At 42.0% G+C, this 24,188-nt stretch overlaps 2 protein-coding genes and 1 pseudogene across 6 annotated transcripts; 1 reads left to right on the forward strand and 2 right to left on the reverse strand.

The window, feature by feature from the left end:
• Positions 1-980, reverse strand: part of LOC123972947 — a 2,946-nt pseudogene extending 1,966 nt beyond the window's left edge.
• Positions 981-2,480: 1,500 nt separating this feature from the next.
• On the forward strand, positions 2,481-13,534 carry LOC123971549 (H(+)/Cl(-) exchange transporter 4). 2 transcript variants are annotated; one of them, XM_046050444.1, is made up of 12 exons: positions 2,481-2,682; positions 4,260-4,414; positions 4,974-5,073; positions 5,198-5,385; positions 5,615-5,737; positions 5,848-6,054; positions 6,908-6,988; positions 7,126-7,671; positions 7,892-8,078; positions 8,165-8,563; positions 8,660-8,876; positions 10,367-13,534. In XM_046050444.1, the coding sequence occupies exons 1-12, from the start codon at positions 2,667-2,669 to the stop codon at positions 10,455-10,457; spliced, it is 2,310 nt and encodes a 769-aa protein (XP_045906400.1). In that variant the 5' UTR covers positions 2,481-2,666; the 3' UTR covers positions 10,458-13,534. The 2 variants fall into 2 exon arrangements, with proteins under 2 accessions (XP_045906400.1, XP_045906394.1); XM_046050438.1 differs by lacking the exon at positions 2,481-2,682 and having other exon boundaries at positions 4,119-4,414.
• A 188-nt stretch (positions 13,535-13,722) lies between these two features.
• Positions 13,723-23,163, reverse strand: LOC123971774 (high affinity cGMP-specific 3',5'-cyclic phosphodiesterase 9A-like). 4 transcript variants are annotated; one of them, XR_006825288.1, is made up of 15 exons: positions 22,997-23,163; positions 22,444-22,593; positions 21,804-21,843; positions 21,620-21,722; positions 20,836-20,978; positions 20,390-20,449; positions 19,490-19,667; positions 18,319-18,441; positions 18,135-18,227; positions 17,170-17,237; positions 16,989-17,091; positions 16,398-16,502; positions 16,038-16,184; positions 15,012-15,108; positions 14,700-14,823 (listed from the first exon to the last, which is right to left on the reverse strand). XR_006825288.1 is itself a non-coding variant. In XM_046050803.1 (14 exons), exons 1-14 carry the CDS (start codon positions 23,082-23,084, stop codon positions 14,731-14,733), a joined length of 1,494 nt encoding a protein of 497 aa, XP_045906759.1. In that variant the 5' UTR covers positions 23,085-23,163; the 3' UTR covers positions 13,723-14,730. The 4 variants fall into 4 exon arrangements, 3 of the variants coding, with proteins under 3 accessions (XP_045906759.1, XP_045906778.1, XP_045906766.1); XM_046050803.1 differs by lacking the exon at positions 15,012-15,108 and having other exon boundaries at positions 13,723-14,823; XM_046050822.1 differs by lacking the exon at positions 14,700-14,823 and having other exon boundaries at positions 15,001-15,108.
• Positions 23,164-24,188: the final 1,025 nt, after the last annotated feature.

Here is a 24,188-nt window from a genome sequence, read left to right on the forward strand (position 1 = left end):
CGGATCTTGATGCTGGATGAGTCTGTAGATTCACTGAGTGCTGACAGTGAGGGGTAGTTGTGTAGAAACTGGGTGTGATCCTCTGTGTGTGAGAGCTGCTTCAGCTCAGCGTCTTTCCTCTTCAGCTCAGTGATCTCCTGCTCCAGCTTCTCCTGAAGCTCTTTGACTCGACTCACTTCAGTGTCCTGCTGGGATCTGAGCTGCCGCTTCACATCAGACCTTCTTTTCTCCATCAGACGGATCAGCTCGGTGAAGATCTTCTCACTGTCCTCCGCTGCTTTATCAGCAGAGCCATTGATAGCCTCCACCTCCTGCTGAAGCACCTTCACATCTTTCTGTCTGTCCTGGATTCTCTGCTGGATGTTTTGTCGACTCACCTCGAGCTCTCTCTGCCTCTCGGTCCTTTCTACTGCAGCTGAGACTGTGTCGTGGCCTTTATGTTCATCCACAGAGCAGAGATAACAGATACTCTGCTGATCAGTACGGCAGAACATCTTCATCACCTCATCGTGAGGAGAGCAGATGTTCTCCTGGAGCTTCTTGGAGGGCTCCACCAGCTTGTGTTTCTTTAACGGAGCCACATCATAATGAGGCTGGAGGTGTTTCTCACAGTAAGAGACCAGACAGACCAGACAGGACTTGAGGGCTTTCAGTTTTCTCCCAGTGCAGACATCACAGGCTACATCTTCAGGTCCAGCATAGCAGTGATCAGCAGGAGCAGCTTCGAGTCCAGTCTTCTTCAGTTCCTCCACTAAATCTGCTAACATGGTGTTTTTCAGCAGGACAGGCCTCGGTTTGAAGGTCTGCCTGCACTGAGGGCAGCTGTGGATTTTCTTCTCATCCTCTTCATCCCAGAAGCTTTTAATACAGTTCATGCAGTAGCTGTGTCCACAGGGAGTAGCCACCGGATCCTTCAGCAGATCCAGACAGATCGGACAGCAGAATTTTGCTCGGTCCAGCTGAACTCCTTTCTGCGCCATTTCACCGCCGTTTCACTTCCTCAGAGGTGCAACTAGTTTGACAGGTAATCAAACTGCAACTGCACTTCACCACATGTTGGTTACACCCATCTTCAAACTGGAGATATGAAGGGGAGGGAACAAGGAAATTTATGGACAGAGTGGAGCTCGCTGTGATTGGAGAGCAGGAGGAAGAGGGAGGGGTCATCAAGCTGGGACTCACTTCAGGAAGTGTGCTGATGATATGGCCCTGATTGGCCTTCTGTGTGAGGGGGACATATTTAGGGCCCGAGCACGAAACATGTCACTATTGGAACTGAAGGAATTATTCTTCTTTCTTTCTTTCTTACTTTCTTTCTTTCTTTTTCTGCAAAGTTACCTTTATTTTGGGGGCCTAGACATACGAGAACTCACCAAGCATTGCACATAATTCAGGCATTGCGAAAATTTTTGTATTTCATGGTTCTTGGGCATGTGCATGGCTCGCTAGCTTATCATGTCCAGAAAAAAAGCCTCTTGGAGCAAAATATTAGTAAAAATATAATAATCCACTAACTAAAAGTCCTGCAACAAAACTTACTTAAGTAAAAGTATAATACTATTAAGTACTCAGATTCCCTGTCAGCGTTTTACTATTACAGTATTTTTGGATGGATGGATGTATAATTTATTTATCGCGATGGGAAATCGGTGTCACAGTTTGCATCAGTTTACCTAAAATACACACACAATTACAGTTAGGAAACAAACACAGCTTACACAAAACACATGAGGGATGTGGCCGTCAAGCATGAGGGAGGGCGTCTCCATCTGAAAGCGTTTGACCAGTAGTTTGTGCAGAGGCTGTGAAGTGTTATCCATCATTTTGAGCAGTTTGTCTAACATGGCTAATATTCCTGCTGCACTATGTTGCATTTCACTGCTGCTGTATGTGTTCAACTCTTTAATATTCTGTTGGGTTTAATCTACAGCAATGCATTATATTCTATAAGATCATCACATGCATCACAAGTAGCATCGCTGTCCTGCACAAACAGTAAACTATTCAACAGCCCTGTTTCCAGCTGATCTATCGGTTTTAATAGTTTATTTAGCTTAAGGATAATTTTTCCCTCCTTCAAAGGAATACTTTATTTTTCAGTTTATCAGAAAATATCTATTTCAAAATCACCACATTTGGAGATACATGGCTTCTGACAGGAAAGGTATGAACATTGTAGGCTAAAACGAGTAAAAATATTTGCCTCTGAGATGTGGTGTAGTATAAAGTAGCATAAAATGTAAATTTTAAGAAGGCTACCTGCCATTTGTACTTGAGTAAATGTATTTAGTTACTGTCCACTGTTGATGGAAGCAAATTATCTCCAAATCCTAAAATTGACTAGTGCAAAAAAATATGTTTTGTCTTCAGTGTCTCGCCTTAATTGATTAATTATAAACCTAAAGTTTAAAAATACTAAATAGTTTTTTTTTCCTTATTCCCAGATTCCCACATCCGGGGACAACCTGAGCTCGTGGATGCCGGATGCACAGTTTGAACAGGTGCATTGTGGGAATCAGTCTCTGACGCTGACTGTTTATTTCGTGACATTTAACGCCACTTTCCCCTCTGAACCGGAGCTAAAATGCCTCACAGAGTCGACATTTTATAAGCTGTTGTTGTAGAAGAAGCGTTTCCCACCGTCAGCCGTCAGGACGGACTGAAACATGGAGGCTGGAGAAGGTAAAGAGCGACTTTAGCGAGCTAAGCTAAAGCGGCTAATGCTGCAGCAGCCTGTCTGCAGCACTCACTGTTTCTAGAACCTGGGTGCTCATTTGCAGCTGTTGCACGAAGAAATGTGCGATAAAGCAAATTTAATACTTCTTTCTGAGCGATAATAAGGAGTATTTAGCCCACGAGTGATTGTTTATCTACATTTCAACCCTTTAAATGTGTAAATAAACCATTTCCACCTCACCTTAAATTATTCCCCCTGATGGAAACTCATGTTACTCACTTAAAAAAACAAAACTGTATTACAGGTTTTCTGAAAAGTTATGTTGTATTATTCAAATGAGGCAGTATCTAATGCTATCTCTTGAATTTAGGAGAAATCTGCACACGCAAATAGACAAAGTTTAGTAATTTAAACACCTGTGTATTTATTTTATACTTATTGTATTCAATGTGTATTTTGGGCATCTTCTGTCCACTAGTCTAAAAGTCAAAGTAGACATGAAAGCCGGCAGTAATAGAAGTATTCAGATGCTTTTACTTAAGTAAAAGTAGTAATATCACACTAAGAAAATACTCCACTACAAGTAAAAGTCCTGCATTCAAAACTTACTTAAGTAAAAGTATATGAATATTATCAGCAAAATGCAGGCTACCTAAAAGTACCAAAAGTACTCGCAGTAGTAAATGTCCTCTGTGTGTTACTATTATGTTTTTGGATGGATGGATGGCACTTTCAAAACAAAGTCACAAAGTGCTTTCAGTAGAGCAAAGACAACAAAACACATCCGACAAGTAAAAAGATACTTAAGATATTAAATACAGTTAAAAGAAAAATGGATAAATAATTAAAATCAGAACAGGCTCTCCTATAAAAGTATGGGATTTAAAAGAGTTTCCCTGACAATTAAATTTTAAAAAAACTAAAAAAAGACTTACAACTAATTCCATAAATAAATAAGAGCAGGTGTGCAAAGCTGCATTAAAACGAGGTGTCAGTCTGTTTAACATGGATATCGCAGTGGGAATAAAATAGTTTTTCTAAGTTTTGTTCTTGGCCAGAGGGCCTCTGAAGCGGCAGCGTGATGAGAGGTTAATGACGGGAGTCTGAAAGTTGGATTTGAGTTCTGCCGGTGATTTTTTGTTGCATGTTTGATGAGTTTGTTTCTTGCTTCTCTCTGTGAGGAACTTGTACCAGGATGTTAAACGTGAGAACTGATTCAATAAGTGTTGTTAAAATGTCCCGTCTGGCATGAAAACCTCTCAGCTCCTCTCAGGAGCAACATGTTGGGCCTTTTTGTAGACCCCGTCTGCGTGTTGTGTGTAGGGGGGTGTTTAAAGCTCTCGACCGGTTCCCCCTCCAGCCTGAGTGCTTCAGAGAGAGGCTGTGGGGAACAAACACATGAGCAGCATCTGTGTTTTAGAGCGTGGCACAAAAAGCAAAGAGGCTGCTGGGAAGTGTTGCCTTCATGTGGAGAAACACAAACACGGAGAATACTTTGGCGGACTCCTCCACAGCGTCGTTCGTTTACAGTAATTAAGTCCCAAAGTTATAGTGATGTTTAAACGTGACTCCCCTCTGGCAGGCGTCAGCACCGCCACGTCCACGGAGGAGATGAATGGAGCCGGGAACCTGATGGATTTCCTGGACGAGCCTTTTCCTGACGTGGGCACGTATGAAGACTTCCACACCATCGACTGGCTGAGGGAGAAATCCAGAGACACAGACCGCCACCGCAAGGTTTGACCACGCTTTCTGTTTGTACTGTGTGTTTATATGTGGGTTTGCTAATGTTTCTAATTGATCAGCAGTTGTTTCCTTTTGTTAAGTTTTATTCTCTGCATCTGCCGAGAAACAATGTAAAGTTGTAAACAAACAAACCGGTTCTTCCAGGACCGCTTTGCCCTGCTCAGACAGACAAACGCAAGGTGAAGCAAACACATTAGGAGCGTTAACAAATGCGGGAAAAGGGGGTAAGACGTGAGTTTGGTGGTGAAAGCGAGGGGAAGTCTTTGCTCCCCCTTAGTAGGAAAGTGGAGCTGCTGTGGTGATTGCACAGTGGCTAAGAGACATGTGCCTTTGGTGAGGGAGACGCATCCACCAACGTGTCTCTGATAAAGACACTTCACCCCCGGCTGCTCGAGACGTGCACCACCTCTGACGTGTACAGCCCTAAATTGGTCATAAAATGTGATCTGATCTTCATCTAAGTCCCAATGTTTGTGTGGTGTTAGTGTAAGCAGTGGTTTCCCGGGCGGTAGTCAGCGTGAATTCATTTGTCCTCGTTGTTGTCTAACAGATCACCAGTAAGAGCAAAGAGTCCATCTGGGAGCTGATCAAGAGCCTGCTGGACGCCTGGTCAGGATGGGTGGTGATGCTGCTCATCGGACTCCTCTCAGGTAGGTCGGGGGAGAACGGGTAACTTTTCAGCAGAAGATATTTTATTTCGTTGCCACAAAGATCGGACTGGACTCGCGTCAGCGGCGCGTTTAAGGTGTGCTGACGTGTCCTGTTAACCTCCAGGTACGCTGGCCGGGGTGATCGACCTGGCGGTGGACTGGATGACGGACCTGAAGGAGGGTGTGTGTCTGTCGGCCTTCTGGTACAGCCACGAGCAGTGCTGCTGGACGTCCAACGAGACGACCTTCGACGACCGAGACAAGTGTCCGCAGTGGCAGAAGTGGGCGGAGCTGATGACCGGCCACTCCGAGGTCAGACTTTCACCAAAATAAAACAGAAAATGAAGAATAAAAATGTATAAGAAAGTTTTAAAAGCGGTTTTATTGAAGATCTTTCCTGGATGATGAGATTTAACAATGATTTATAAGTGTCTGAAATTTCAGTTTACTGCTCACTAAGTGTTTGTTATGTGGGCAGCAGTGAGGGGAGAAGAGTGATTATCTACTGATAACAAAGATTTTGTGGCTGTACTTGCTCCAGGGAGCGGGGGCGTACCTGTTGAACTACTTCCTTTATATTCTGTGGGCTCTGCTGTTTTCCTTCCTGGCGGTGTCTCTGGTGCGAGTGTTCGCTCCGTACGCCTGCGGTTCAGGGATCCCCGAGGTGAGAGAAACCCGCTACCAGGATTGATGCAGGTCTACAGTCTTGGTCATTTTCCTCTTTTGGACAGTAAAACATATTTACAGATATTATTATTTGGGGTTTTTGTGCAGATCAAGACAATCCTCAGCGGCTTCATCATCCGGGGATACCTGGGGAAGTGGACCCTGCTGATCAAGACGGTCACTCTGGTCCTGGCGGTGTCGTCCGGTCTCAGCCTGGGGAAGGAGGGCCCTCTGGTCCACGTGGCCTGCTGCTGCGGAAACCTCTTCTGCAGCCTCTTCTCCAAGTACAGCAAGAACGAGGGCAAGCGGCGAGAGGTACGCCGGGTGGCCGATCGGCTAACAGATAAAACAGCGTCGGCAGGAGCGGGTCTATCATATTTGTCAGCACGTAAATAAAGTGTTTGACGCTCACGTTAAGGCGAATCCATCCGACTGAGTTAACAAGAAACACTTAATAATGAATTTAAACAACTTTATTTAAGAAGGGGTGTAGTTAAGTACCATGGGAACATTAAAAATGTCCAAACAAAATAGAAAATGTTGCAGAGACTTTATGTAACATTCAACGATGCAATTTCCATCTCTTAATTGGTTTTATGGAATCCTGTTAAAGGGAAACTTCTCTATTTTTCCCACGTTTTTGTGTCTAAATCATTACTGGAGACCAAAAATGTTGAAATCTGTCCAGTATTGAGTGAGAGCGCCGCAGCTGTGAGACTTGGCTGCAATGTAATCCTTCTGGACCGTAGCGTCATTGTACGGCAGCTAAACGTGTTTGTTTTTGCCACTGAGAGGCAGATTGTTACAAATGGAAATGGTTTTGTTAAAGAGTAATAAGCCACCAGACTCCATTGACAAATACGGTCATTTTAACCTCACAGATCATTGTACTTTATTCAGGCTCTAACTAAATAAAACACTTTGTTAGTCTTTTCACCGTTACACCAATCACCAGCTCTGGTTTGGTCAAAATAAGCTCTTAATTCACTGCGTTAGATGTGAAAATATCGGGACAGGAGCGACGGCGAGGTCGGGCATCGAACTAGAGGCAGAAGATTATGCAGAAGTTTTGCTTTAATCTCAGAAAACCTTCAGATTTAAGAAAGATTAAAGCCGAATTTCAAAGGGCTGATTCTGCTGCTGACCCTGACCTCTGACCTTTTTTCAGGTGCTATCAGCGGCGGCAGCAGCTGGAGTGTCGGTGGCGTTCGGCGCGCCGATCGGAGGAGTTCTGTTCAGCCTGGAAGAGGTTTGTTGACGGCTTACTCAAGTTCACCTGCTGCGTTCAGGATGTGTCATGGTGTTTTCTTTCTTTGCCGCTTTTCTCCTCCGATAGTCGGCCCTTATTCCTCTAAAACGCTCGCCCGTCCTCCGTCTCTACTGCAGGTCAGTTACTACTTCCCTCTGAAGACTCTGTGGCGTTCGTTCTTCGCCGCCCTGGTCGCCGCCTTCACGCTGCGCTCCATCAACCCGTTTGGCAACAGCCGCCTGGTGCTGTTCTACGTGGAGTACCACACGCCGTGGTACATGGCCGAGCTGGTCCCGTTCATCCTGCTGGGCGTGTTCGGCGGCCTCTGGGGGACCCTCTTTATCCGGGCCAACATCGCCTGGTGCCGGCGGAGGAAGACCACCCAGCTGGGGAAGTACCCGGTCCTGGAGGTCATCGCCATTACCGGTATCACGGCCGTGCTGGCGTTCCCCAACCCGTACACCCGCTGCAGCACCAGCGAGCTCATCTCTGAGCTCTTCAACGACTGCGGCGCTCTGGAGTCGTCGCAGCTCTGCGATTACATTAATAACCCCAACATGAGTCGGCCCGTGGACGACATCCCCGATCGACCGGCGGGACCCGGGGTCTACAACGCCCTGTGGCAGCTCGCCCTCGCCCTCGTCTTCAAGATCGTCATCACCATCTTCACCTTCGGCATGAAGGTCAGTACGAGGAAGAGGAAGATGAAGAATTAATGTGACGACAAACGGTGGAAATACACAAATCTTTCAGGTTTTTCAGGTATTTAAATTATTTTATTTGCCAAAAACCTCCACGATTCTGGCTTCTCCTTACAAACAGGTTTGGGTCTGACCTGCGCTGTTTCACCAAATGCTTCTTGTGACCCTTGCTTCATATTTAACGGCTCTGTTTCCTCTCCAGATCCCGTCGGGTCTCTTCATTCCCAGCATGGCGGTTGGAGCCATCGCAGGACGTATCGTGGGGATCGCCGTGGAGCAGATGGCGTACCACCATCACGACTGGATCATCTTCAAGAACTGGTGTCGTCCCGGCGCAGACTGTGTCACACCTGGACTCTACGCCATGGTGGGAGCCGCCGCCTGCCTGGGTGAGCGGACGCAGGTCATAAATTAATATTGCTTCTGAAGGCTGAACCTCTCCTGTAATAAACCAGCTGTGATTGCGTCCCTTCAGGCGGGGTAACCAGGATGACCGTCTCCCTGGTGGTCATCATGTTCGAGCTCACCGGCGGTCTGGAGTACATCGTCCCCTTAATGGCCGCCGCGGTCACCAGCAAGTGGGTGGCGGACGCCTTCGGGAAAGAAGGCATCTACGAGTCGCACATCCAGCTCAACGGCTACCCCTACCTGGACATCAGGGACGAGTTCACCCACCGCACCCTGGCCACCGACGTGATGCGGCCCCGCAGGAACGACCCCCCTCTGGCCGTGCTCACCCAGGACACCACCACGGTGGAGGACATCGAAACGCTGATCAAAGACACCGATTACAACGGCTTCCCGGTGGTCGTGTCCAGAGAGTCGGAGCGGCTCATCGGCTTCGTTCAGCGGCGGGACCTCACCCTCGCCATCAGTAAGTCGGTTAAACCAGTTGAGGGACGCATTACCCAAGAAAATTTACACACATTTTTAGAAAACACAGGAATTCTCCCCCGCTGTCCATCCACAGAAAACGCCCGTCAGAAGCAGGACGGCGTGGTGAGCAGCTCGGTGGTCTACTTCACCGAGGACGCGCCGCAGCTGCCGGCCAGCAACCCCCAGCCGCTGAAGCTGCGGCGCATCCTGAACCTCAGCCCCTTCACCGTCACCGACCACACGCCCATGGAGACGGTGGTGGACATCTTCCGCAAGCTGGGCCTCCGCCAGTGTCTCGTCACCCGGAGCGGGTAAGAACCGGAGCGCGGGGCACGCAGGGAAAGACACTCGCTGGGTTTCACAAGCCTCAACATTCACTGTCTAATATCTGTCCAAAGAAGTTATCTGCACTTTTCATAATAACAAGACTCCCATCATGACCAATCACAGTGGCCCTTTTGACCCCTAAAAACAAAGACTCACAAAGTAAACCACAAATAAAAACTTTCCTAAATGTAAAACCTACATTTTAAAAATCATATAGTTGTTTTTGTTGAATACACTCAGCTGTATTTAGTTAACATATTAGATATTCTATAAAATGTGACAGATTTCATTCATTCTATCTGTGACCGGCGTTGTATCCCTACTGGTTTTCAAACTAACTGGCTGCTCTACACGTGCACCTGTTGTTTGCAACAGCTGTATGCGCTCCTGCGACCTCCTCTCCCTCGCCCTGTACGCTCCAGCCCCCCGCTCCCTCTCTGGTAGACCTACTGTGGGTTGCGTTGCTCACTGGAAGGTCAGCGGTCGTTCCCTCCGGCTGGATGAGGTCTGACGCTCCTGATTTCACGCATTGCTTGATCCATGTGTTACTGCAGCTGGAGGCTCTCTGCAACACCGCGCAACTTCTAAATTCTTCCATCTCAGAAGAAAATAAAGATCAGGTCGACACAGTCTAGAGAGGCTGAACGAAAATTACCTGAACCTTTTAATCCGTGTATGATTCGTTAATATAGAGCTCGCCGATTTAACTACTAACAGTCCGTGTTTGCGGTGTACCATCACTGAAGAAATCTTAATGGAGGATTCTCAGGCGCTCCTGTTCCAGCTGCCAGTGACTTACAAGCTGAACGTTGAGCCTCCTGTTTTCCTAACTCAAAACCAGCCTGTGTTTAATGTTCAAGCTCCTCTTAATTACATTTAATCAGGCAACGCCCTCACCCAAGTGTATCGGCTGCAGTGCAACACACAAATCGGACACATTAAACATCAAAATCAATATTTTTCCATTTTGGTTTTAAAACACAAAACAACTTTTTTTTTTGTACCTGGATTCATGATTAATCGATCTTATTTTTGTTTTTATTTGATTCATATTTTGTCTTGAAAAGTGTTATAAAGTAGTAAAAAAGTTCCTGAAGGGTGACGTCTTGAAAGCAGATATATTCAGTATTACACCTGTTATATAACTGAATCTGGAACCAGAGATTACTATTATATTTGATTGATTAAGGAAAAGGTTTTTTTAAGGTGTAACAGCACCATCTGGTTGGCCGATGAAATGATGACGTGAGATGCTGGATTAGCTGAAATGGTTTTGATCATTAACCTTGATCAGTGGGAAAAGAAGCAGCTGAGGAGCTCGAGCTAGATAGTGATCGACGTCAGTGTAGCCTGTATTCTCCGAGCTGACTTTAATACATCCATGAAGGTAAATTACTTTCTGCTCCCGCATCGGCACATCTCACTTGAGCTGACCTCTGACCTTGTTTATTTCCCTCTCTGTGTGTCTGTTCAGGCGTCTGCTGGGCATCATAACCAAGAAGGACGTTCTGCGGCACATGGCTCAGATGATGAACCAGGATCCAGAGTCCATCATGTTCAACTAGCAAGACGAGCTTTTCTGCAGCGACGGTGTAAATAGGTGAAACCGGTGCGACGCTACTGTACTGCAGCCCGTGAAAAGCCCCTCCCCCCCTCCCTGACAGGCAAGTCCCATCCCTGTAGTGAGCTCCGCAGCACTGCTCCACGTGTCCTCCGTGCTTCTACTTTAGTGTAAACATCGTTTTAACATTTCAGGGGATGAGCTGCTCGCAGACTGAAAAGAGAGGAACAAAAAAAGTAGAGAGCTTCTTTTTCTTTGCTGTCACATGTTGCCAACAACGCAAAGAGAGTTTAGCACGTTTCATGTTCAGAGTGCCAAACTCTGGTTCTTTCAGCAGCAGCAGCTGAAATCCTGATCAACTCACCCGCTGTCTTTTGTTTAATTTAGTGCTGCTAGTTCAAACGTTTAGAAGGCCACGCTGAAGGGAAACACTGAGAGCAGTATTTGCAACTTAAATACAAAGTTAAGGCATAAATAAGGAATCACAGGGTGTCTGCACAGACCTGGAAAGTCTGGCAAGTTGTAGAAAAGTTATTTGAAACTGATAATGTCTATTAATCTTACACTGATGAAAATAAAGTCTGGAAAAGCTTCTACAAACCGAGGTTGTGAGCTTAGGCAGGACTCTCAGCTCACACATGGTGGTTTGTTTGTAATCAGTCTGAAACGGGTATAGATTATCATCTCAGTCGAAAAAGGTGCGGTTAAAAAATTATACTGTTGAACTTACAAATCTTTTTGTCAGTCAGCAAATAAATTAATTGTTTTCAGCTCAGTTCAGGGGCAGAAAACTAAATGTTCAGACTCCAACACAGAGTTCACAGGTGCAAACTTAAAATTGCAAGTTCACAAAACTAAGATTAAATGTACAAAAGTCTGTTTAAATTGCACCTTTTTTTAATTATCTAATATTCTGTAATAGTGCTGCTAATATACAGCACGCTGGAAGAAGGTTGGTTTTGATATTTGATAGAAAATGTCACTAAATCTGCTCTTGAGGTGAAAATCTGTGAAAGGTACAGACCTTTGTAGGAATCAGAAACTGTGAGTCTTTTGTGATTAAATGGTACTCGGGCGTCACTGAGGCTTTAAAATAAACGGGACCAGTTGTGAGTTAAGTGTTTGAAGCTCAGCAGCACTCCGCCCCTGTCTGTAACTCTGAGTCTGCTGCACTTTGGGCTAACATTTGTGTTTTGTTTATGTGTTGCTGTCATATTTAAATTAACGCTGCCTGTATTAGTGTTCATTTTGATGCATCAGTGGCACCTTTCAGCTCGATTCTGTTACTTTAAACCCGAAGGCACAAACACTAAATGTCGTTTTTACCGTAGCAGTGAAGTGTCAGGAGACATTCTCGTCGTCAGTACCGTGTTTTGGTATCTTGTGTTAATTTAATCAGAGGGTTTGTAAAGAGCCTGACGGTGTGTTTGATCCGAGCGGACGTGCAGGTGCGCCGCACGTCAAACTGTGTGAGATTAAGTTTCTATAATTTCTAATGCGTCGATCTGTTAAACTGGATCGTTATCGCTCCTTACCTCATTAAGTTGGAATCAGCATCCCTGTTTTTTAATCTGCGCAGTGATGTTTCAAATCAAAGCACCGCATGCTGCGACAAAAACACTAAATCAGCGTTTCCTTTGGCTCTCGTGTGCTGTCTTGTAGTTTAAGTTGGTCAGAGTTGACGGAGTAAATCCGGTTCTAAACATGTGACCTGATCATTTTGCTTGTAGGTGGTGGGTAGCAAAAAGCGGTTTCTAGATCAAAATTGTCGTTTCTCACCGTGCGATCGAGGACTGCCGCTTCGAATCGCCTCCAAAGATTTCCCTCACCATTGTCGGCTTTTAGAAGTGGGCTTTCAGAAAGCTCACGAAGAAGAGAATAGCTTCAAAACCAGGAATGAAGTTGACATCCGTTAAACATTTTTCAGCCAAGTAACCAATGCTACGATAAGCTCTCATTACATAACTGACAAAAACAACACAGCGCTGCTGTAACGCTGCTGTAAGTGACACGAAAAGCTAAACACTGGAGACCTCGAGACGCTTACAGTCAGTCAGGCAGCTGCAGGAAGATCCTTACATGAAGGAAAAATAACTAGATGAGGACTGAAGTGTTGCTACGCAGGTCTGGAAAATGATCCAAGGAAACAAACGCGATCCTTTCCAGAACTTAAAAATATTAAAATGCACAAAAAGATCCTGGAAAATAAAGTCCTGCTACTTGACTGTACACTTTTTATCTCCTCGCTCATTTCCTGTGTAATAAAAACTTTATAGGTCAGAGCTCCCAGCTGCTGAACTGTGAGGGGATTTAGTTTTGGGAAACACATCGAGAACTCACTCTGTGCTGTTGTTGTTGTTGTTGTTGTTGAAGCGAATGATAAAGTTTTGTTTTTAAATGCCAAGTGAATGTATTGAAAAAATAACTTGTGTTGTATGTATTTAATTTTTTTTTTTATTTAATTAAACACTAATGTTGAGCCCTGGTTAATTTTAACTCTAAATATTTATCAGATGCAGAAATCACATATTTGCACTTTTGTTTTTAAAACCTATTTTTTTTTTTGGGAATGAAAGTGATTTAAAAAAATAAAACTTTGAATTTACCTTCAGACGGTGAAACACGGTTCAGTTTGCTTCTTCTTTTAATGTGATCAGAGACGACATTGTATCTTTCACATTGATGCTTTTTATTTAGCCTTTAAAAGACACTCAGTTACCTCATTACTACAACTTTATTGATCGTCACAATGTTAACAGGAAATACTGCGTTTCCTAAATTTATAAAGTAAGTTTGATTTCAAAGTGTTAGTGATGAAACATTTTGTTGTTTTGATATATAACAAGAAATTAAAAATAAGCACTTTTATTTGTTGTAAATGGGCTGATTGTAAAAAATATGGACGTTATACATTTCTTGTCACTTAGATTCACATCGATCAAGATTAATCTTTCAAAACTACTTTATGTTGGGTAATTTAAAGTATAAGTCTGGTGTCTTTCATTGTTTTTCCCAACACGTCACAGATATATAGTAATGTCCTGTAGGTGGATGTGGGTCAGAATAAACAGTGCAACAGTGCGGCTCACTGTGTTTGATCAACAGGAGGAGGACTGTGTCTCAGAGGCTGTGAGAGACGCACAGGACTTGTTGGTAGAGACAGTCGGTGTTGAGTCGGGTAGGAAAATAAAGACTTTAACATCACACTTTCTTACAGAGCATGTAAGCATTTTAATTGTCCACCAGGTGGCGCTGTTTAGGCTCATGACTTTGGGTTACAAGGTGACCTGTCTGGATTACCTGAACAACAACTTGGTTTATAAATTGTCCTGTTAAAACACCAACATGTCCAATGAGAAGCAGACAAACGTCACATGGGCTTCTTTTAATGGTGGTACTCCTCTTTAAAAAGCCAAATCTCAACACCCGCCACAGTTTCAACAGCTCTCACCAGCTTCTCCCCTCTGATCGGCTGACCATAACCTTATCCAGCAGAGGCAGCGAGCCAGTTAGAGGCAGAGTTGTTGAAAATCTGGAGAAAAAAAAAAAAGCTCATAGCAACAAACATTTACATTGCAGCCATATTCCCAAGTACGTAACGACACTAACTAAAACTTGACCAGTTACAAAATTCAGAAACTCAACAGTTTATAAAATGATTCAGATGCAATACGTCAGACCGGCACACACGGGTGCTTCATAAAACGTCATGGCCCCGCCTCTTTTTGGGGGCTAGAAACCAAAGATCCTGTTGATGTGTTTAAATGCATTAATTTCATGGTAAATGTTTTATAAATATTTCTAATAATTATTTTACATCCTGAACTTGCACTTTAACATTAAAAGTAAATAAATTAAAGTTGATCAGTAAGCCGTCATGCCTGTTCAGTCTTTCTCTGTCCAAGTGGATCGATGACCCAACACACGGGCCAGATGTGGTTCATCTGGACATCTGACTGAAACACCAGGTATCGTTTGTAAATAACCAACCTGTTGACACCTGAGCTGAGCTATAGGCCGAGATCTAGCTGGATCAAACTGCTCATGCACACTATCTAACCTAATCTTGGAATATTCAGGTATCTTTTACGCCTCAAATCTGATCTGGATTTGTGTGTCAGTTAGTTTTAAAGGGGACGTGGCCTCTGCGTTTAATGACATGATGCAGGTCTGCTGCATGACTTCCTCTAACACACTGCTGCTGAATTTAATGCTCTGTCAGCTAACACATCTGTTTTAGACTAATCTGGGTATTAAACTACTCCTCCGCCTCCTCCTCATGCTTTGCTCGTCCCCTCCTCCTCCTTGCTGGCTCTCTCCATGTTGGAGTAATAATCCAGGGCTCGTCGCACCGGCTCCAGAATGTGTTGCTGCATAACGACAAACACCGTGAAATATTACAGTGACATTTTAATCACCAAAACCTGATGACAATACATTTTTACATGCTGATCTTAAAAGAAGAGAAACCTTCATTTAACAATTTTAAAGAAATATATTTGTATTTTTGCTTTCAAATGAATACATTCGTGAATTAGCTCTGACATTTTAAATTAACCTTATTGATCACATCAGTCATCACAGGAGGAGCAGATGGTGCAGCCAAAATGCCACATTTACATGTTTTTTCTGAGCACTTCCCAGAAAACAAACACCTAAAATGACATAAACAAAATGAAGTAGGTATAACTTCTTAATCTTATGCATATTTCAGAATCCACTGTAAGTAAACCTAAATTTCTGTTGCTATAACACAATGAATAGAGATGCAATAAAGGAAAATATAAGATTTTCATTCTCCCCTGGTATAAAATCTAAAATTCAAAGGCAATATCACCATTAAACCAAGATCCTGCAGATTATAATCCAACTGAATGTCTTCTCCTTCTCCTTGACTCCAAATAACTGTGAATCTGATGAAAATACAACATTTATGATACAATTTCTAAACATATCCTCAAGCAGTCTCCATGTTTTTGCCATGTTTACTGGGAGTTTTGCCCCAAAACACTTTTTATTTCCATGTAGATGTTAAAAATAACATACAGCTCCCTAAAACATTGAAGTATTAATACACAACACAATGAAGATTGATCAATATTCATGTAACCAAAGAGCTCCATGCTATACAGCCAGATAAATGGAGAATAAAAGGCTCCACAGTGATGTGTGATGGCGCCCAGGCAGCTTTTTCACGTGACCAGACTTAGAGAAACCACGAAGGTAAGACACAATCTGTAGTTCATAGAAACCGCCACTTTTTGTCCACGTTGATTTAAAAGTTAAGCTTCACTCTTAACTACATGGGAAAAGAATTTATGCTTTAACATCCGTCTAAAATTCTTGATGACTGGAAAACTACATCTGATGATGTTGTGATGTTTAAACAAAATAAAGAAATAAGACGTTTCTTCAACTTTATGAGGTCAATATTGAACTTGAAACTACTCGTGCTGTGTTTATGAAATTGTCAAACAATGTGGTGTTTATGTAGTAGACGTCAAAAAGAATCAGATGTAGTAGCAGAGTATTTCCTTTCGGTGTCCATCTATCAAACAGCAGAACAGCAGTGGTGATATTTTACCTCCAGACAGGGGAAGAGCTTGGTGAGCTCGGTGAAGAGAGGCACGAGAACAAATCTGATGAAGTTGGTCTGAGAGGACGGTTTGGACACTTTGTCTCGGTCCATGAAAGGAGCCACTGGAAGTCCTTTGAGTTTCTCCGTGTCACTCTGCACAACAACAACAAAGGCAGACACTTCTGTCTAAGGGGTTTTATTTAAATTTAAATACGCCATTATAATCAACATTTCATTTTTGGATGATTTTCAGTTGTCAGGTCCTGGATTTTTTCCAATTGTAAAGGCAGATTTTATTCTAGTTTACTTTTGCTTTCTGTCCATGTGATAATCCTGTGTGTTGATCAGTAAACTGAGAGTGAAAACCTGGTTGAAGAACTCCTGCAGCAGACAGTCCAGCCAGGGCTCGGCCACGGCCATCGGCCTCGCCTCGTTGGAGATGTCACTCACCTTCACCATAATCTTCATCAGCTGGACACAGGGATCAGATGCAGAATAAGAATCTCATGTAAAACAGCACTGTCAGAGCTATGATGCTGAATTTCTGCTCTTTACAAGCCATATTTTATTGATGTGTTATTTCATTTCAGACTTCTTATCGATTTTACCTGAAATCTTGATTGTCCCATATTAAGCACTCTTTAATTTGAAAGGTGGTGTGTCAGGAAAAAATATAAAGAAGCAAATCTAAATATAACTATATTAAAAATATAAAGACAACACAAGTCAAGATAGAAATGTTGGAGGGTAAAGTAGCAGACATACACACATCTGTCCCGCTAAATGGCGGTAGTTAAAAATCGTGTTGTTTGTAGACAAACATATGAGAAAAAAAGGAAGTTTGGTAGTTTTCCTTTTTTATTTTGTTGTCTTAATGTGGAGGGAAAACTAAAAAGGTAAATTGACCTGAAATCTAAAAATAACACTTAAAGCAAGTTTCAGTGTGTATTTCTTTACCACTTCCTTGTGGTCCTTGTTGGTGAAGTCGAACACCGGCTGCATGGTTTTGAACTTGTTGAGAATTTCGTTGTGTCTCGCCATGTCCGTGGCCAGAATACATCTAAGAAAAAAATGTTGTTTTTTTTTAAACTAAACAAACGACACAACAACAACATGGCTGAAGTGAACGAGGCCTTACTTGATCATTCCTCTTCGGATGTATTTGTACTGCTCACAGCTCAGGTTCTTCAGGATGTTGCACTCCGGCTGCAAAGCAAAAGCAACTTTTACAACATTTGATTCAAACTGCTATAATGTCAAATAGGAAACTAAATTAAAAACCATTTTATTATTGTAAATGATTAAAACATGTTAAAATACCTTTGCATTTAAAAAATAAATGCAATTGATGTGTTTTAGGTGTTAATAACCTCAAATTAGATCAGGGATAATCAGAAACAATTGCTTGTGGTGTTCCCCTGGGATCAATTTTTGCCCTGGGATCAATTTTTGTTTACATTAATGGCAGGATAAATTTATACTTAGATTACTTTTTGCTTTCGATACTATCTTGTTTCCACACTTTTTTCCTGAGGCAAAGAAATGTTTAATCAATTAAAAACTGCCAAACAGCTTATTTTGCTGAATAATATTAAATGTTAACTTAAATTTTGTGACTGCCAAAACCAAAAGTTATTGTTATGTAAATATATTTATTACCTTTTCACTGGAAATAACTTCCATCTCTCAGGTTATCTACAACAGTTTTTGGTCCTTTACTTTATGAAATATTTAGGTCAGTTTTCAGTAAGAAGAAATCGGGTCAAGTCAGTTTTATTTAATTAACAGTCTGTTTATATTCAGTCAATACATCAATCATAATTTCTAATCAAAATCAATACAGCATTTGACAGCCTCTATCCTTTGACCTCTGATTCAGATAAGGGAAAAACTCCCCAATCAATCGGGTTGATCAATAAAATCAGTAGTTTGGTTCATTGCAAACGTTTGTTTACTCTTTACTACAGTTTATTGACTTGTACCTCAAATGTTGCAGTATTGTTTGGACTGTTACTTTTTCCACCAACCTTATTACGATACTTTATTTCGAATCAGACTAGTTTTATTTTTTTTAAATCCTTTAATGCATGGTGTTTTCTGTACCTTGGACAGGATGCCGAAGGCGACGGCACAGTGGTGATTCTCCAGGGGTGAAATATCGTTGTAGCGAAGAGCTAAATCGGTCTGAGCGTTGATCTGAAATAAACCAAACATAGGCTACAGATTAACAAACTCGACTACGAGACAAACAGGTTCAAAGCCCAACAGAATGGCGACGTGAGGTGACCTGGTAGACGTTGTTGTAGCCGGGGTGGTCGAGGTCGTGGCACAGAGCCGAGGTCAACATGATGAACAGGTCGATCCTTGATAGTTTACTCCTGAGGTCCGTCAGCCAGATCAGCCCGTACATCTGCAGAACGAGACGAACAGCTTCTGTCACGTGGCAGAACTTGTTACAGGTTTCTCGAGAAAATGGGACATTTACACAAATACCTACTCAGTGTAGGAACATGACTATTTTGAGAATAATCAAAGCATATTTATCCCTATTCTTTTTTAAACTTTAACATATAACACATATTTTTCTATCACAATGGCATGTTTGAAACTTTTATAGTATTCAGATCCTTTACTAAAGTAAAAGTAACATTGCTGCACTTTAAAATACTCCAGTACAAGTAAAAGTCCTGCATTCAAATGTTACTTAAGTAAAAGTAAAAAGGTTTTGGGAACAAAATATACTTAAAAGTACTCATTGTGCAGTTATATTTTACTATATACTATTGGGTCATTACTAGTGATGTGTTAACATGTACTTTAAAGCTGTAGAAGAACGAGGAGAATCCCATTTTAATTGCTTTATATACTTTGAGATAATTAAATCTACATAATGCATCATATTCTAGTAACTGATCAAATATTTTTTATGTAAAATACAAAAAATAATCAGCTTTAAAATAAATGTAGTGAAGTAAAAGTATTGTAGTAAATGCACCATTGTATTTTATTTAACATTATATATAGTTTAATATTATATTGAATACTGAATTTTAGTAAATGTTACAGTTCAAAATTGTATTATTGTCATGTTTGATATATTGATTGTCCACAGTATCTTTGTCACCTCTCTTTAATAAAAACTTCAGGAATAACTTCAGAAAAGATTAGTTCATGTTAGGTTTTATATAACAACCATAATTTATGTATAATTATCTTCTCTTTTTCTTCTTCGAGTATTTACTCTGAAAATACGCTGTCGGTCTCAAAAATACAGAATTTGTTATATTTTTGTAAAACACAAATGTGGGAAGTGTTTGTAAATAGTTGACAAAGTACATAGTTCTCTTTTCTCATACATGTGTTTAATTTCTGGGACATTATTGGCCGAAAATCCAGCTGCCAAAGAAGAACTCATTCTCTCCTGCGCCCGACCTTCAGATAAAACCTCCTGTTCGTACCATCTGCGTGACGCAGAAGCAGTGCTGGAAGTTGTGGAAGGGGATGCTGTTGTAGTGGCAGTAGACCTCAAACAGGAAGTTCTGCAGGACGTACATCTCGATGTGGAACGCCGTCAGGAAGTCCAGGTCGGTGAACATCACCTGGAGGAGCACCAGCATCTCCGCCTCCTCCCACTGCCTGTTAACAACGCCGCACGCAGGTGTGGCAGGAGTCAGTGTATGTGAGTCTGACAGTGTGTAAGTAGGTAAGGATGGTAACAAACATAAATAACAATTTAGAATTACGAAACATACAACATCAGCAGAAAAGAACAAACACTAGTGATATTGGTGAGTCTTGATAACTTTAAAAACATCTGTTGAATTGGATAATCAGAGGTGAACTATTCCAGAGTGCAGGGGGAAAAGACAGGGAACATTTGATTGATCACCACTTTCCAAAACCCCCCCACAAAAAAATCAGGCTTTTGAAAGATTTCTTAACTAGAAAAATTGTCTCACAGGTTTCTAAATATGAACTCCAGAGAAAATGTGTCAAATGTGACACCAAAAGGTCCCAGAGACTGTTGCAGGGTCTTCTAAGTGTCACGGCCATGTTAAGGACCCTCTGTTTCATCCTTCGTTTAAATTGAGAACATTTTGAGACATCAAGCTTCTTGAAGAGTCCCTGCAGTCATTTAGGTGACTTAACAGAGATCACGTCTGACACACAGTACAGTTGTGTGTCATCTGCATAAAAGTGAAAAGAAAGAACAAAAATGTTGAATTTAAAGGCCCTGTGGTGGCATATAAATAGCAGATATAAGCGAGCCGAGAAGAGGAGAGCAGCGTCAGACATGCCATCACTAATCATCACAGGAAGGATCTTGTACGATACAGTGAGTGTGTGTTTTTACTCACCAGTTGTCAAAAATGGGAGTTTTCAGATGCTCTCTCACTTCTTCTGTCACCTGCAGCGAGCTATGGCAACACAGATAAGACACATAACCTCCAATGTGCTCTACACTTTGTTTTTTACCTGCACACAGGTTAAACTCATCGTGAAATTCACCTGACAAAAATCTGAGAATCAAAAATGTTGTTCATAAAAACATTCACATTCATGACGATTTCACGCAGGATGTGTCATAAATCCCTGTTGATTATATTTAATAAATGATCAAGTCGCCAGGACTTTATGTGATTATGTAACACTTATTTACATTCATTAATTTACCAATAAATTAACTGGATTCTTTCAACAACAAAAAACAAATGAACTTAAATAATACAGATGTTCCATAAACATCATATTAATATCTAATTTAGTCCTGAAACAAATCGGCACAAAATGACAACGAGGTCACCTCATGTTGAGGAACTTCCTGCGGACTTGTTGGCGTTCCTCCTGCGAGCTCAGCGGAGGCGTTTTGGGCTTCGGGGAGAACTTGGAGAGCTGCTGCTTGCTGTCGTCCTTGAATAGACCCATCCAGCTCAGGTGCACCACACTCTGACAGAAAAGAAAACTCAACTTTATCGTTTCTGCCAATCATTTTTATACAATAAGGTGGAATGTGAAAGGAGACAGACCAGAGTGAAGCCATAAAGGTTTTATGCCTCTCTAATTAATGAATAAGGGCTTTAATGAGTTTATTTAAAGTTTATTTAATGAGCTAAAATAAGCTGCTGATAGTGTTCAGTGTTCTGTACTTTGGGAGTTTGTTTGTCACTAAAGTTGTTTGCTGCTAAATCAGACTGCACATTAAATGATGCCGCTCCTTCACATTAAAAGCATCTGTTTGGCAAAACCATGGAAGGCTTTTATCGTGAAGCAGCCACAGGACATGCAATGTCAAACAATTGTGATTGTCACAAAACAAGATTTGGATAGTAAGAACACTAGTGGAGTTCAGGACATGCCTTGCCACTAATTTTGAAAACAGAACATTAATATAATCAATCAGTAAATAAATAAAAAGCCAAGTAAGTGTACCAATAATACAGGTAATATATATGAAATATGAAGCCAATGGAATAAATCTAAAAGAAGACATCTCAGGAAAGTATCACAAAGAACACAAAATATTCTCGTAGGAATTAATGTGCAACAGTCTGTTAGTCAACAGTCTTCACAGGGTGAGAGTGACAAACCTCCAGCTTCCTCTTGAAAGACTCCACTTGGCTTTTCAGCTCACAGATGATGTCCGGAGTCTTCCTCATGTCTTCAATGACTTTGCTCTCCAGATGATGCAGCCTAAAGGCAGAGACAGGAATCAACAGTGAGTCCTTCTCACCCAGACCTGATCAATAAATCCCCTTTCCAGGACACACTCACCTGTAGTCCATGTTGTCCAGCTCTGGTGGCATCCCCACACCTGCACATGGACAAAAGAACACCGAAAACCCTCATACTATCACTGATAGGTCAAAATTAAAAGTACTGTTTTCACTTTTTCTTAGGGAGTTTAAGCTGGTGAAATAATGGCGAGTTACATTTTGATAAGAGGACCTTCAGGATGGGATTTCACGTTGATTTCAGGGGCAGGTCTTGGTCCAAATTTAACAAAATGATTGAAACTTTTGAGCATCTGTCTGTAGAGGCGAGGTATAGATAAACATGTGAGCTGCTGCAGATCTTTTTGACTTAAGATACAGGTGCTGTCTCGTCATGAATCAGATTTATCTTCGACCCATTGTGAAATTCTGACTTGCAGGTTGGGAACTGCTGTCCTCATAATTAGAGAAATACCATTTCCCCCTAAAATCCCCCAATGAAATGTAACACTCTTAAGAAGTGTTTTCAAAGACTATAATTTTGTCACATTACATTTATTTATTTATTTTATCGCCCTAAATGCTGTTTCAAAGAATTCTGGCATGTGGAGAAATACTTAATCCATAAAATAAAGACTTTTCATCTTAGAAACGTGCTGCTGTTCAGGTCGGATCAAGGTGTCACAGAAGAGGTCGCTCACTCTGAAGATCCGACGCCACCACCTCCAGCTGGTAGTACGAGTCCTTGCTGTTGGCTTCCAGCCGGGGGGAGATGTTCACCATGCTGCCGTTTGGTTTGTACATCTTCAGGATGTGGTGAGGCCCCGCCTCCGCCGCCGCCCGGAACAGATCTGTCAGACGGATAGTTCAAAAATTATAATTCCTAAGCCAACGTCATCAAAACACTGGTTACTACACACTGACACATTTTTTAGGTTAGGTATAAAGAACTTAGAGCCGCCTATTATTGTTGTCTTTAAAGGGCCCCGTGCAAGAAGCCAAGGGCCCAGTTGGTTTGTTCATCACTGCCTCAAGATGACAGGACCTGTCAAAGCCACATGGCGGTCAGGTTCTGACACAGAAGCTACAGGAACATTCATGACCATGAAATTATCAAGACTCTTCTCCTATATGCCATGTTGACATTCAGATGTGATTAAACTGAATGTTTGTCGCATTTGTTTTTTTTTAGATTTACATTATGATTATGTCTCTAAAATCAGCAGTTGTCACTGTAACTACAGCTTTTCTTACCTTTGACATCTGCAGCAGAGCAGTCGGCTCCAAACTCTGCTCGCTCCAGCCTCCCGTTAGCCATAAAATAAATGATTTTTGTTGTCATCCCAGGGCTACAGGTGGGACATGGCCTGCTCCAGAAATGAAAATGAGACCTCTTGACAATGACATGCACACCTTGAATCTGTAAAGAGGCACCTGCAGCTGACAGAGAGTCCTCCCATCGTCTCTCCCCTCCTGGGCTGCGCTCAAATAGTCTTTTTTTGCTCAGGAAGATTTCCTATTTTATCCTGTTTTTATTTTCTATTTAACTCTTTTAAAAAATCTATTTCAATGTCTTTTATATGGTTCCCTTTGTTGTGTTTTATTTAAAGCACTTTGAGTTGCCTTGTTGTTGAAATGCTATACAAATAAACTTGCCCTGCCTTACTGAGTGAAATGACTCGGACGCACACTGTATGGACAAAAATACCGGGACACCAGGGAAATCTTGATGCAACAACATACAACTTTAGACAGTTTGTGTTTGGCCTTTTCCTCTTTCAATATGACAATGCCCCTGTGCACAAAGCCCTGACCCCAACCCTATCCATGGATGAACAGAACAAAAATCTTGTAGAAAGCCTTCCTAGAAGAGTGGAAGCTGTTCCAGCTGCAAAGGAGCAGATGGGATGTTATAAAAGTAATGTTTAAGCGTCCCAGTACCTTTGCTGTCAAGATAAGAGCTTATTTGAATTCTCCAAAAGCTCAGGAACACATGTATTTTATATTGCATCTTTAATGATGGTGTTTTTTGCCGTGTATCTTTTGTGAAGCACTTTGTACTTTTGTTTGATAAGAGCTATTTAAATAAAAGTATTATTGTTGTTGTTGTTGTTATTATTAGAGGGTGGGTGTAGTTGCGCAGCCCTGCCGGCAGGTGTCGCCGTTTTGCGGCTGGGCTGCCTTCACTGCAGGCTCTACGGTGTCTGCTATGGGACATGCCAAGATTTACTACGGCAAATTATCATTTTTGTCATCTTTAACAACAATGAAAGATTTGTGATTCTCCAGCTGAGGGGGATTTTAGACGACGCGTAAATGGCTTGAGGATCAACTGCCAAGTAGTTTTAAAAAAGGAAAGCGCCTTATTGCTGATGTGAAGTAACGGTAGTTTGTGGCCAGAGGCAGTAACGTTATCGCCACTTTGGACTTTTTGTCTGGGAACGTT

This window comes from Micropterus dolomieu, linkage group LG01 (genome assembly GCF_021292245.1).
Source record: "Micropterus dolomieu isolate WLL.071019.BEF.003 ecotype Adirondacks linkage group LG01, ASM2129224v1, whole genome shotgun sequence".
Taxonomy (NCBI): Eukaryota; Metazoa; Chordata; class Actinopteri; order Centrarchiformes; family Centrarchidae; genus Micropterus; species Micropterus dolomieu.

Bases quoted from the DNA above. Each gene is read 5' to 3' on its own strand.
- LOC123971774 (XM_046050803.1), bottom strand. From the start codon at position 23,084: ATGACAACAAAAATCATTTATTTTATGGCTAACGGGAGGCTGGAGCGA. The intron at 18,442-19,489 runs GTACGAACAGGA...CTCGTTCTGCAG, and splicing joins GCTTCTGCGTCACGCAGATG to ATGTACGGGCTGATCTGGCT. The intron at 16,503-16,988 runs GTAAAGAAATAC...CCCTGTGTCCAG, and splicing joins ACAAGGACCACAAGGAAGTG to CTGATGAAGATTATGGTGAA.
- LOC123971549 (XM_046050438.1), top strand. From the start codon at position 4,232: ATGTTTAAACGTGACTCCCCTCTGGCAGGCGTCAGCACCGCCACGTCC. The intron at 6,055-6,907 runs GTACGCCGGGTG...ACCTTTTTTCAG, and splicing joins ACGAGGGCAAGCGGCGAGAG to GTGCTATCAGCGGCGGCAGC. The intron at 8,564-8,659 runs GTAAGTCGGTTA...GTCCATCCACAG, and splicing joins GGACCTCACCCTCGCCATCA to AAAACGCCCGTCAGAAGCAG.